The sequence below is a fragment of the Pan paniscus genome, chromosome 20, assembly GCF_029289425.2.
Source record: "Pan paniscus chromosome 20, NHGRI_mPanPan1-v2.0_pri, whole genome shotgun sequence".
Taxonomy (NCBI): domain Eukaryota; kingdom Metazoa; phylum Chordata; class Mammalia; order Primates; family Hominidae; genus Pan; species Pan paniscus.
Window position 1 is genome coordinate 15,534,614 of NC_073269.2, and position 13,449 is coordinate 15,548,062.

Consider the following 13,449-nt stretch of genomic DNA (forward strand, 5'->3'; position numbering starts at 1 on the left):
GTTGTTGGAAGGTTAACTGTCCAAACATTGACTTGGGAGCTGGACAGCTTGGGTCTGCTGATTGAAATCTTTCACACCATGGGCACCTTCTTTCTCTCTAGGCCTAAGTTGATCTGTCTGTCAAATGGGGATAATGATAGGAGGTGCTGTAAAGATGAAATGAGGCGGGCTGGACATGGTGGCTCACACCTGTGATCCCAGCACGTTGGGCGGCCAAAGCGGGATTGCCTGAGCCAAGGATTTAGAGACCAGCCTGGGCAACATAGCGAAACCCTGTCTCTACCAAAAATACAAAAATTAGCCGGGCATGGTGACATGTGCCAGCTGAGGTGGAAGATCACTTGAGCCCTGGAGGTCGTGGCTGCAGTGAGCCAAGATGGTGCCACTGCTTTCCAGCCTGGGTGACAGTGAGACCCTGTCTCCAAAGAAAAAAAAAAAAAAGGATGAAATGAGGTGAACCATGTAACATTTTATTATTATGTTTGTTTATTTATTGAAACAGAGCGAAACTGTGTTCAATATACACAGTGAAAAAGACAGGGACTCATTCTGTTTCCCAGGCTGGAGTGCAGTGGCGCAATCTGAGCCCTCTGCAACCTCCGTCTCCCCCGGCTCAAAGATTCTCTCACCTCAGGCTTGCAAGTAGCTGGGACTACAAAGGCATGTCACCACGCCCAGTTAATTTTTGTTTTTTTGTTTTGTTTTGTTTTGTTGTTTTTGTAGAGACGAGGTTTTGCCTGTTGCTTAGTCTGCTCTTGATCTCCTGGACTCAAGTGATCCACCCACCTTGGCCTCCCAAAGTGCTAGGATTACAGGATTGAGCCACCATGTCCTGTCTCTATTTTTACTTTTATTTTTAGAGACCGGGGCCCGGCACAGTGGCTCACGCCTGTAATCCCAGCACTTTCGGAGGCTGAGGTGGGCGGATCACCTGAGGTCAGGAGTTCAAGACCAGCCTGGCCAATATGGTGAAACCCTGTCTCTACTAAAAATACAAAAACTAGCTGGGCATGGTGGTGGGCGCCTGTCTCAAAAAAAAAAAAAAAAATAGAGACTGGGTCTTGCTCTGTTGCCAAGGCTGTAGTGCAATGGTGCCATCACAGCTCACTGCAGCCTATAACTCCTGGGCTCCAGTCATCCTCCCACCTCAGTCTCCCTGGTAGCTGGGACTACAGGCACGGACCACCACGCCCAGCTTGTTCTTCTTATCTTTTATTTTTTATTTTTTTGAGATTGAGTCTTGCTCTGTCGCCCAGGCTGGAGTGCAGTGGCGCGATCTCGGCTCACTGCAAGCTCTGCCTCCCGGGTTCACGCCATTCTCCTGGCTCAGCCTCCTGAGTAGCTGAGACTACAGGCTCTTGCCACCACGCCCGGCTAATTTTTGTATTTTTAGTAGAGACGGGGTTTCACCGTGTTAGCCAGGATGGTCTGGATCTCCTGACCTCGTGATCCACCCGCCTCGGGCTCCCAAAGTGCTAGGATTACAGGCATGAGCCACCACGCCCAGCCCTTGTTCTTCTTCTTATCTTGCAGCATTGTTGCAAAGATATAGCGAGTTCCCATCCTGCGGGGTTTAGATTAGGCTCCCAGGGCAGAAACCATTAGTATTTGCTGTTCGCCTCCCTTCGTCCCCACCCAGCTAATGTTAATAAGAGCTAATGGAACCCATCACAAGATATTACCAATGTTCCCTCTTTCCTGAGAGCCCACAAAGCCAGGCCTTGAGCCAAGTGTATGCCAGGCACTTCTCTCTGCATTTTCAGCTCCATCTCACAGAGGAGTAACTCAAGTTCACACAGCTAGGCATGTCCCAGCTTTACCATTCATGGCACCAAACCCTCAGGCTCCCCAATCTTTTCCTGAGACAGCTGAGACTCCCTCATGTGTTCCCTCCCTGGCGCGGCCCTGTCATGCTCCTGCTCAAACACCCTCCGTGGCTCCCACGTACTCATCAAACCTAGACTGGGAACGGACCGCTCAAGTGACTAGCAAAGCCCTTCCCTTTCCTGAGCCTCGGTTCTCTCTGCTATAAAATGGGTTGATGAAATGGCCTCCAGTATGGTGGAGAGGATCTGAAAGGTAGTGAGTTCTCTTTGCTCACCACTGGCTGTCTCTATGCGGCCGTTCACCCTCTGCCATTCTAGCTGACACCAGAAACTTCCGGTACTCCCTTGTCTCTCTGCCTTCTGGCTTTACCGGTCTTACTGCCTATCTGATGGTAGAAGTATTCTCTTATGCTTTCCCTTCATACTTGTAATAGTTTTGAGTTTTCTATGTTTGCGTGATTAATCCATGTGGAATTTTTTTTCTTTTAGACAGTTTCACTCTTCTCATCCAGGCTGGAAGTGCAGTGGCGTGATCTCGGCTCACTGCAACCTCCACCTCCCGGGTTCATGCCATTCTCCTGCCTCAAACTCCCGAGTAGCTGGGACTACAGGCGCCTGCCACTATGCCTGGCTAATTTTTTTTTTTTTTTTTTTTTTTTTTTTTTTTTGAGACGGAGTCTCGCTCTGTCGCCCAGGCTGGAGTGCAGTGTCGTAGTCTCGGTTTACTTCAAGCTCCACCTCCCGGGTTCACGCCATTCTTCTGCCTCAGCCTCCCGAGTAGCTGGGACTACAGACACATGCTGCCACACCCGGCTAATTTTTTGTATTTTTAGTAGAGATGGGGTTTCACCATGTTAGCCAGGATGGTCTCGATCTCCTGACCTTGTGATCCGCCCGCCTTCGCCTCCCAAAGTGCTGGGTTTACAGGTGTAAGCCACTGCGCCCGGCCTTTTTTTTTTTTTTTTTTTTTGAGACGGAGTCGTGCTCTGTTGCCCAGGCTGGAGTGCAGTGGCGCCATCTCGGCTCACTGCAAGCTCCGCCTCCCTGGTTCACGCCATTCTCCTGCCTCAGCCTTCGGAGTAGCTGAGACTACAGGTGTCCGCCACCACGCCCGGCTAATTTTTTGTATTTTTAGTAGAGACGGGGTTTCACCGTGTTAGCCAGGATGGTCTCGATCTCCTGACCTCGTGATCCGGCCATGCTCGCCTAATTTTTTTGTGTATTTTAGTAGAGGCAGGGTTTCGCCGTGTTGCCCAGGCTGGTCTCAAACTCCTGAGCTCAGGCAATCCGCCTGCTTCGGCCTCCCAAAGTGCTAGGATTACAGGCATGAGCCACCATGCCTGGCCTTTTCTTCCTAATATACATTCAGGGCTACTGAATAAAGAATTTATCCTTTCCCTGCAAATTCTACATGTATCATGTATACAATTCTTTTTTTTTTTTTTTTTTTTTGATACAGGGTCACACTATGTCACCCAGGCTGTAGGGCAGTGGCGCAATCAGAGCTCCCTGAAACCTGAACCTGAACCTCCCGGGCTGACGTGATCCTCCCACCCTAGGCTTCCCCAGTAGCTGGGACTACAGGCACATCATGCCCAGCTAGTTTTTTAAAATTTTGGCCGGGCACAGTGGCTCACACCTGTAATCCCAGCACTTTGGGAAGCCGAGGCGGGTGCGTCGCTGGAACTCAAGAGTTCGAGACCAGCTGGGCAACATGGCAAAGCCCAGTCCCTACAAAAAAATATAAAAAATTAGCCGGGCGTGGTGTTGTGTGTCTGTAGTCTCAGCCACTTGGGAGGCTGAGGGAGATGGGCTTGAGCTCAGAGGGTAGAGGTTGCAGTGAGCCGAGATCGTGACACTGTACTCCAGCCTGGGCAATACAGCCAGACCATGTTTCAGAAAAAAAAAAAAAAGTGTTGTTTTTTTTTTAAGCCTCAGAGCCTACTTTGGCTCAGGAGGCTGCTCGATTTGCAATACAAAAAAGAAAAAATATTTTTGTAGAGACGAGGTCTCAATATATTGCCCAGGCTAGTGTTGAACTCCTGGAGTCAAGCAATTCTCTTGCCAAATGTTGGGATTACAGGCGTCAGCCACTACGCCTGGCCTGAGATTCATTTAAGTATAAAATTAGCAAATCTCCGCCGGACGCAGTGGCTCACACCTGTAATCCCAGCACTTCCGGAGGCCGAGGCAGGCGGATTGCCTGAGCTCAGGAGTTCGCGACTAGCCTGGGCAACACAGTGAAACCCCATCTCTACTAAAATACAAAAAATTAGCCAGGCGTGGTGGCGTGCACCTGTAGTCCCAGCTACTTGGGAGGCTGAGGCAGGAGAATCGCTTGAACCTGGGAGGCTGAGGTTGCAGTGAGCCGAGATCATGCCACTGCACTCCAGCCTGGGTGACAGAGCGAGACTCCGTCTCAAAAAAAATTTGCAAATCTCCAACCTGGGCAACATGGTGAAATCCTGTCTCTACAAAAAAAAATCCAAAAAAAATTAGCTGGGTGCAATGGTGTGTGGGTAGTCCCAGCTACTCGAGAGGCTGAGGTGGGAGGATCACTTGAGCCAGCAGGTGGAGGTTGCAGTGAGCCAAGATTGTTTCACCACACTCCAGACTGGGCAACAGAGTGAGGCTTTGTCTCAAAAACAAAAACAAAAAAAAAATTACTCGGCGCTGTGGCTCATGCCTGTAATCCCAGCACCTTGGGAGGCTGAGGTGGGCGGATCGCCTGAGGTCAGGAGTTTGAGACCAGCCTAGCAAACATAGTGAAACCCCATCTCTACTAAAAATACAAAAATTAGCCTGGCATAGTGGTGTGCGCCTGTAATTCCAGTTACCCGGGGGTGCTGAGGCAGAAGAATCACTTGAACCTGGATGTTGCAGTGAGCCAAGATCGGGCAACAGAGCAAGACTCCATCTCCAAAAAACAAACAAACAAACAAAAAACGCAAATTAATTTTTAAAATATGTACCCTTAGAAAATTCTAAGCTGCGTTTTTATTTTCAGTGTTCACTCTACATACATGTATTATATATTGTGGCTATTCATTCAACAAATACTTATTAAATGTTTGTTTTATGCCAGGGGCTATGCTGTGTACTGGGGACGCAGCCGGAATGAAAGACACACAAATCCCTGTCCTTATGCAGGCAATAGGCAAGAGGGCAGATAATTAACAACCAATAAGCAAATGTCTAACATGTCAGATGGTGATAAGAAGCAAAATGTATCACATCTGTAACCCCAGGGTTTTGGGAGGCCGAGGTGGGAGGAAGGCTTGAGCCCATTGAGCACAGGAGTTTGAGAACAGCCTTGGGCAACATAGCGAGACACTGGTCTACAAAAAATTTTAAAATTAGGCAGGCATGGTGGTGTGTGCCTATAGTCACAGCTACTTGGGAGGCTGAGGCGAGAAGATCATTTGAGCCTAGGAGGTTTAGGCTGCAGTGAGCTATGATTGCTCCACTGCATTCCAGGCTGAGTGACAAAGCAAGACTCTATTTGATAATAACAACAAAGAGAAAGTCATAGGGGCCAGGTATAGTGGCTCATGCCTATAATCCCAGCACTTTGGGAGGCCAAGGTGGGCAGATCACTTGAGGTCAGGAGTTCGAGACCAGTAGTAGAGACATGGTAAAAGCCAGTCTCTGCTACTAAAAATACAAAAATCAGCCAGGCACGCTGGTGTGTGCCTGTAGTCCCAGCTACTTGGGAGCCTGAGGCAGGAGAACTACTTGAACCTGGGAGGTGGAGGTTGCAGTGAGCCTAGATGGCACCACTGCACTCCAGCCTGGGTGACAGAGCGAGACTCTGCCTCAAAAAAGAAAAAAAAAATGAAAGAAAGAAAAGAAAAGGTCATAGGACAGAGAGGAAAGGGATGGTTGGGTGTTTTTTTTTTTTTTTGGTTTTTGTGGGTTTTCTTTTAGATGGAGTCTTGCTCTGTCACCCAGGCTGGAGTGCAGTGCCAGGATCTTGGCTTATTGCAGCCTCGACCTCTTGGTCTCAGGTGATCCTCCCACCTCCATCTCCCAAGTTGCTGGGACTACAGGTATGTGTCACCACACCTGGCTAATTTTTAATTTAATTTATTTATTTTTGAGACGGAGTTTCACTCTTGTTGCCCAGGCTGGAGTGCAATGGCATGATCTCAGCTTGCTGCAACCTCCGCTTCCCAGGTTCAAGCGATTCTCGTGCCTCAGCCTCCCAAGTAGCTGGGACTACAGGCATGCACCACCTCGCCCCGGCTAATTTTTGTAGTAATAGAAACAGGGTTTCTCCATGTTGGTCAGGCTGGTCTGGAACTCCTGACCTCAGGTGATCTGCCCACCTTGGCCTCCCAAAGTGCTGGGATTATAGGCGTGAGCCACTGCACCTGGCCTCACCTGGCTAATTTTTGTACTTTTAGTAGAGATGGGGTTTCACAGTGTTGCCCAGGCTGGTCTCGAACTACTGGCCTCCAGTGATCTGCCTGTCTCAGCCTCCCCAAGTGCTAGGATGACAGGCGTGAGCCACCACGCCTTGCCAAGGTGATATTTCAGGCAAGGCCTGAAGGCAACGGAGCTGTATGGATGTCTGAGAGAAGAGCATTCTAAGCAGAGGGACCGAGCAGCTAGTGCAAAGGCCCTGAGGTCAGACCATGCCTGCTGAGCGTGGGACGTACCCAGGAGGCCAGTGAGGCTGAATATAGTAAGCCATGGAGAGAGAGAGGGAGGAGGTGAGGGCAGGGAGGTGACAGGGCAGGTCATGCAAGGCTTTGTGGGCTGTGGCGAAGAGCTGGGCTTTTTCCTCGGAATGAGGTGGGAACCATGGAGGTTTCTGAGCAGAGCAGGGATGTGTCCTGACTTAGGTGTGCACAGATGTCTCTGGCCGCTATAGTGAGGATAGAAAGTGTCTGTGTTGGTCCAGGCAGGAGATGACAGGGCTGTGTGAAAGGGTGGGTGCTTGAGGAGCAGGTGAGAAGAGGTTGGATTCTGGATAGCTCTGAAGGCAAAACTGATCTCAAGCAGAGAGGCAGCCCAGGTTCCTGGCCAGAGCACGTGGGAGGATGGAGCGGAGTCATGGGATAATCAGAAGCTTGGACAGGCCAGGCACGGTGGCTCACACCTATAATTACAGCACTTTGGAAGGCTGAGGTGGGAGGATCCCTGAGGCCAGGAGTTCCAGACCAGCCTGGGCAACATTGCGAGACCCTGTCTACTAAAAATACAAAAAATTACCTGAGTGTGGTGGTGCGTGCCTGTGATCCCAGCTACTCAGGAGGCTGAGGTGGGAGGATCGCCTGAGCCCAGGAGGTCAAAGCTACAGTGAGCTGTGATTATGCCACTGCATTCCAGCCTGGGCGACAGAGTGAGACCCTGTATCAAAAACAAAAAAGCTTAGATGCCGCCGCACTGAGTATGAGATGCTCACATGTGTTGGGGGGAGACAGATGTCACATGGGTGTGCAGCTCAGAGACAAGGGTTTCCAGAGGGCTTAACTTTTGGGACTTCTCAGTGTGGAGCTGGTGGGTGGGGCCTGAATAATTTGTCCCCAGGGCACCCTGTGTAGTTGGGAAGAGAAGAGGCCTGTGGCTCGCTCTCTTTGTCCACTGCTTGGAATGGGTAGGGTGGGACCAGCCAGCCTTTGGGCTGGCAGAGACTTCGAGAACCACAGGGCTTCTTTAGGAGTCTGGGTCACCCCAGGGCATGACCTGGCGCCTCAGGCCTTGCCTGTGGTCCAGGTGTTTAGACAGGGCCCCTCTGCTGGTGGCTACTAGGAGGAGAGGGCGCCTTTTTAAGGATAAGTTGAGTTAGTGACCAGAGCCCTGCCTGCGAGTCCTAGAGTCTAAGGCAGCAGCTACAATTATTGGACACCAAATGTATATGATCACGCTGACTGTATAACGTCATGCTGTCTGTGTACACCCAGCACTAAATGTATATTCCTGTTGAGGATACCTCCACACCACCTGTATAATGCCATGTTAACCAAATAATTGGCTGCACTATAAATATCTATAAATATTCAAGTAGAGGCAGGTTGTGGCGTGGTGACTCGTGCCTGCAATCCTGGCACTTTGGGAGGTTGAGGTGGGAGGATTGCTTAAGGCCAGGAGTTTGAGCCCAGCCTGGGTAACACAGTGAGATCCTGTCTCTATTTTTATTGTGTTGTATTTTTTTTTTGAGGCGGAGTCTCGCTCTGTCGCCCAGGCTGGAGTACAGTGGCATAATCTCGGCTCACTGCAACCTCCACCTCCCAGGTTCAAACGATTCTCCTACTTCAGCCTCCCCAGTAGCTGGGATTACAGGTGCCCACCACCACACCTGGCTAATTTTTGTATTTTTAGTACAGACAGGGTTTTGCCTTGTTGGCCAGGCTGGTCTCGAACTCCTGACCTCAGTGATCTGCCCGCCTCGGCCTCCCACAGTGCTGGGATTACAGGCATGAACCACCACACCCGGCTGATTTTTGATTTATTGATTGATTGATTGATTTTTTGAGACACTCGCTCTGTCACCCAGGCTGGAGTGCAGTGGCATGATCTCGGCTCATTGCAACCTCCGCCTCTCAGGTTCAAGTGATTCTCCTGCCTCATCATCCCAAGTAGCTGGGAGTACAGGTGCGCACCACAACATCCAGCTAATTTTTGTATTTTTAGTACAGATGGGGTTTCACCAAGTTGGCCAGGATGGTCTCGATCTCTTGACCTCATGATCTGCCCATCTCGGCCTCCCAAAGTGCTGGGATTATAGGTGTTAGCCACCACACCCAGCCTATTTTCTTTTTTCTTTTTCTTTTTGGAGACAGAGTCTCACTCTGTCCCCCAGGTTGGAGTGCGCTGAGGCGATCTTGGCTCACTGCAACCTCCACCTCCTGGGTTTAAGCGATTCTCCTGCCTCAGCTTCCCAAGTAGCTGGGATTACAGGCATGTGCCACCACACTGGCTAATGTTTGTGTTTTTAGTAGAGAAGGGGTTTCACCATGTTGGCCAGGCTGGCTTAGAAATCCTGATCGACCTGCCTCAGCCTCCCAGAGTGCTGGGATTACAGGCATGAGCCACTGCGCCTGGCCTATGCCTGCTCTTTGACGTCAGTTTTGGTTTCATACTTTAGCCTCATTTTGCAGTTGAGGAAACTGAGGCTTAAGGAAGATAAGCCCTTTGTTAAGTATCCTCTAGTTCAGAGGGTGCAGAAGGAACATTTGAATTCAGGGCGACCCAGGAAGATGTGGGCTCCACAAGGGTGGAGATTGGGTCTCTCTGGTTCCTCACTGTATGCGGTGCCCCGCCCAAGGCCTGCACCCACTAAGGGCTGAATAAATACTTGTTCTAAGGCCAGGCCCAGTAGTGCACGCAGGTAATCCCAGCCCTTTGGGGGGCCACGGTGGGAGGAGCCCACGAGTCCAGGAGTTAAAGATGAGCCTGGGCAACATAGCAAGATCCCATCTCTACAAAAAAATTAAAAATTAGCCAAGTGCAGTAGAGCACCTGTAGTCCCAGCTACTCAGGAGGCGTAGTCAGGAGGATGGCTTGAGGCAGGGAGGTCGAGACTGCGATGAGCTGTGATTGCACCACTGCACTCCAGCCTGGGCAACAGAGGGAGATCCTGTCTCAAAAAAAAAAAGCAGCAGACAGAAAGAAAACTAATTTCCTGCACAGCTTGGGGAAGTTTTCAGCACCAACATTCCACAGTTGGTTGTCTGGGTTTGGGCAGTGGGCCGTTTTCCCTCCCAGTGCCTCAGTTTCCACACCTGCAAAACGAAGCCACGGAAACGCCCTTTCAGGGTGGCCAGGGGTTCTAGGCGGCATCGCCCGGTGGCAGGGTGTTCCCAGGGTGAAGCCGCAGGGTTCCCGGGTGGGGGCGGGGAAGGCTAAATCCGGCCGGCCGGTGAGTGGCGGGAGCAGCTGCAGCCCCGCCCGCGCCCTCCCGGGTCCTTTAGTCTGGGCAGCTGCCCAGCTCGGGCCGGTCTGACCGGTTTGGGCCGCCCCGCCTGGCGCTGTGCTGGGAGGAGCCGCCGCCAGTCGCGCGGTCAGTGCCTCCCTCCAGACTCGGGAGGGCCGAGGGGGCGCGGGAGAGAGCGCGGGCGGCCGCCGGGGCTGGTCGCCTGCAGGGATGGGGGACGAGCGGCCCCACTACTACGGGAAACACGGTAGGCAGCGACCCCCGCCCGTAGCCCCGGGCCGACCCCTCGGTCCCTCGGAGGGGGCCTTGAGAGGACATGGGGCGCAGGGAAGGGGGCTGGAGGGGGAGCGCAATTGCAAATCTGCGCCTGGAGCCTCCCCACCATCAGCCAGGCCCCTTCACCCCACTTATCCCCCGCAGCCTCGCAGACGACCCTCCTTACTCTCCCCTACCCGAAGGACCTGCCCCTGTACCCCTCTGCCTGGCACTGCTGCCGGCGCCTCCTTCCCCCTATCCCACCTCAGATCTTCCCCATCTTCACCTGGTTCCCTGGTGGCCACCATTTCAGCCCTCTTCCCGGTGGGTGGCCGCCAGTTAATAAGTTTGTTCACAGTTAGTGATCCCTCCTTCCTCCCCTGTCCTGGCCTGCCAGAACTGGGGGCTTGGGTGTGGTTACCTGGAGGTGGGTGAGGCAGAAAATTCCACAGGTCTCTGAATTTTATTCTCGCCAAGGCAAAGACACCCCTAGGGGCTTTTGGGAGGGGGGCTCTCCCAGCCCTGTCTTGGTTCAGGTCTCCAATCCCATCCATCTTAATCTTCTTGACTTCAGGAACGCCACAGAAGTATGATCCCACTTTCAAAGGACCCATTTACAATAGGTAAGAGCTCTGGGTTTTGGGGGGTTCTCCCCGCTAATACTACCCCAGTCCCTGTCTCTTCACACCCCCTCCCATCTGTTCTCCAACAAACTGGTGACAAATATTTGAAACTTTTTTTTTTTTTTTGAGATGGAGTCTTGCTCTGTCACCAGGCTGGAGTGTAGTGGCGCGATCTCAATCTCGGCTCACTGCAACCTTCGCCTCCCGGGTTCGAGCAATTCTCCCACCTCAGTCTCCCAAGTAGCTGGGATTACAGGCGTGCACCACCACACCTGGCTAATTTTTTTTTTTTTTTGGTACTTTTAGCAGAGATGTTTTGCTGTGTTGCCCATGCTGGTCTCGACCTCGTGAGCTCAAAGCGATCCACCTGCCTTGGCCTCCCAAAGTGCTGGGATTACAGGTGTGAGTTACCACACCTGGCCTGGACTTAATTTTTACCATGTTTATATTCATTTATTTATTTACTTATTTTTGAGATGGAGTCTCGCTCTGTCACCCAGGCTGGAGTGGTGCAATCTCAGCTCACTGCAACCTTCCCCTCCTGGTTCAAGCACTTCTTCTGTCTCAGCCTCCCCAGTAGCTGTGACTACTCAGAGGCTACTCAGGAGGCTGAGGCAGGAGAATTGCTTGAACCTGGGAGGTGGAGATTGCAGTAAGCTGAGATTGCACCACTGCACTCCAGCCTGGAGGACAAGAGCGAGACTCTGTCTCAAAAAAATAATAATAAAAAAATAAAATACAGCCAGGCACGGTGGCTCATACCTATAATCCCAGCACTTTGGGAGGCCAAGGCAGGTGGATCACTTGAGGTCAGGAGTTCGAGACCAGCCTGGCTAACATGGTGAAACCCTGTCTCTACTAAAAATACAAGAATTAGCATAGTGCTGGGCACCTATAATCCCAGCTACTTGGGAGACTGAGGCAGGAGAATCGCTTGAACCTGGGAGGTAGAGGTTGCAGTAAGCTGAGATCGTTCCACTGCACTCCAGCCTGGGCGACAGAGTGAGACTCCCTCTCAAAAAAAAAAAAAAAAGTCTAGCTTGGGCAACATAGCGAGACCTTGTCTCTACAGAATGTATATAAATTAAAAAAAAAAAATGTGTGGTGGTGTGCACCTGTAGTCTCAACTACTTGGGAAGCTGAGGCAGGAGGATCACTTGAGCCCAGGAGTTCGAGGCTGTAGTGAGCTATGATCATGCCACTGTACTCCAGCCTGGATGACGGAGTGAGACTCTGTTGCACAAAATTAAAAAATGAAATGAAATAAAAATTAAAATGCATGTGCCCTTTGGTACGGCATTCAAACGACTCAGGAAAATTTGTCCAAATAACACATGGATGAGGGTGTTTGCAGAGGGCAGATGGGCCCATGGTGCACACAGCACCAAGCCTCCTCCAAACGCTGCCCCTCTGCTCCCCAGGGGCTGCACGGATGTCATATGCTGTGTGTTCCTGCTCCTGGCCATTGTGGGCTACGTGGCTGTAGGCATCATAGGTGAGTAGAGAATGAGCAGGACTTGGAGTTGCAGGGTAGGCGGAGGCAGCCATGGCCTCTGGAGTGGGAACAGGGCTGGATCTGAGGAGTGGCAGTGTCTCAGTATCCCTGGATCTTTCCACAGCCTGGACTCATGGAGACCCTCGAAAGGTGATCTACCCCACTGATAGCCGGGGCGAGTTCTGCGGGCAGAAGGGCACAAAAAACGAGTGAGTTGACTCCTTGCGGCCTGGTGGGGCTGGGGAAGAGGGGGCAGAAGATTCTAGGCATTCCCCATCTCTCTAAGTCCAGTTAACAAGTGCTTATAGGCTGGGCGTGGTGACTCACGCCCGAAATTCCAACACTTTGGGAGGCTGAGGCAGGAGTATTGCTTTAGGCTAGGAGTTCGAGACCAGCCTAGCCAACATGGCAAAACCCCGTCTCCACTAAAAATACACAAATTAGCCAGGCATGGTGGCACATGCCTGTAATCCCAGCTACTCAGGAGGCTGAGGCAGGAGAATCACTTGAACCCAGGAGGCAGAAGTTGCAATGAGCCGAGATCGTGCCACTGCACTTTAGCCTGGGGGACAGAGTGAGACTCTGTCTCAAAACAAACAAACAAAAATTAGGTGGACGTGGTGGGGCACACCTCTAGTCCCAGCTACCCAGCAGGCTGAGGTGGGAGGATCGCTTGAGCTGGGAGGCCAAGGCTGCAGTAAGGTATGATTGTACCATTGCACTCCAGCCTGGACGACAGAGCGAGACCTGGTCTCAACAAAACAACAAGAAAAGAAAACAAGTACTGATAAACGTCCCACTACCCTCAGCCACTAGTCTAGTCCTTGGGGACACACAGCTCTAAATGAGATAGTAAGCATCCTGTTCTCTGGCAGCACACATTTTAAGGGCGGGAGAGACTGAGAGGGGACAGTCCTGGATTACGCGTCAGGTGGTGATGAACAGGTGAGACAACAGAGCAAGCACAGCCTGAGTGGCGTCACTTCCTGGCTCTGTGACCTAGGGCAGGTGTCTCAATCTCTGAACCTCGTTTTCCTCATCTCTAAAATGAGGATCATAACAGTCCCACCCTCATGGGGCTATTTTGATGGTTAGATGTGCCAATACATGTACAGAGCTTAGATTGCCACCTGGCATCGCTGGGCGTGGTGGCTCACACCTGTAATCCCAGCACACTTTGGGAGGCTGAGGTGGGAGGATCAAGACCAGCCTAGTCAACATGGTGAAACCCCGTCTCTACTAAAAATACAAAAAAATTAGCTGGGCATTGTGGCATGTTCCTGTAATCCCGGTTACTCAGGAGGCTGAGGCAGGAGAATTGCTTGAACCTGGGAGGCAGAGGTTGCAATGAGCCGAGATCGTGCCACT

General features: G+C 51.5%; 1 protein-coding gene across 4 annotated transcripts in view; it reads left to right on the plus strand.

Annotated features, from left to right (window-relative positions):
- The window catches only part of SLC44A2 (solute carrier family 44 member 2 (CTL2 blood group)), a 42,580-nt gene that overhangs the window by 13,716 nt on the left and 15,415 nt on the right, over positions 1-13,449 (plus strand). For 2 of the 4 annotated variants that reach the window (XM_063599871.1, XM_008961840.4), the window contains exons 2-4: positions 10,538-10,586; positions 12,008-12,081; positions 12,206-12,290. In XM_063599871.1, coding sequence (XP_063455941.1) covers positions 10,538-10,586; positions 12,008-12,081; positions 12,206-12,290 — 208 coding nt within the window. Of the gene's footprint in view, positions 1-9,780; positions 9,956-10,537; positions 10,587-12,007; positions 12,082-12,205; positions 12,291-13,449 lie in introns of those variants that run through there. The other 2 variants (XM_003809580.5, XM_008961838.4) reach the window with 2 other exon arrangements.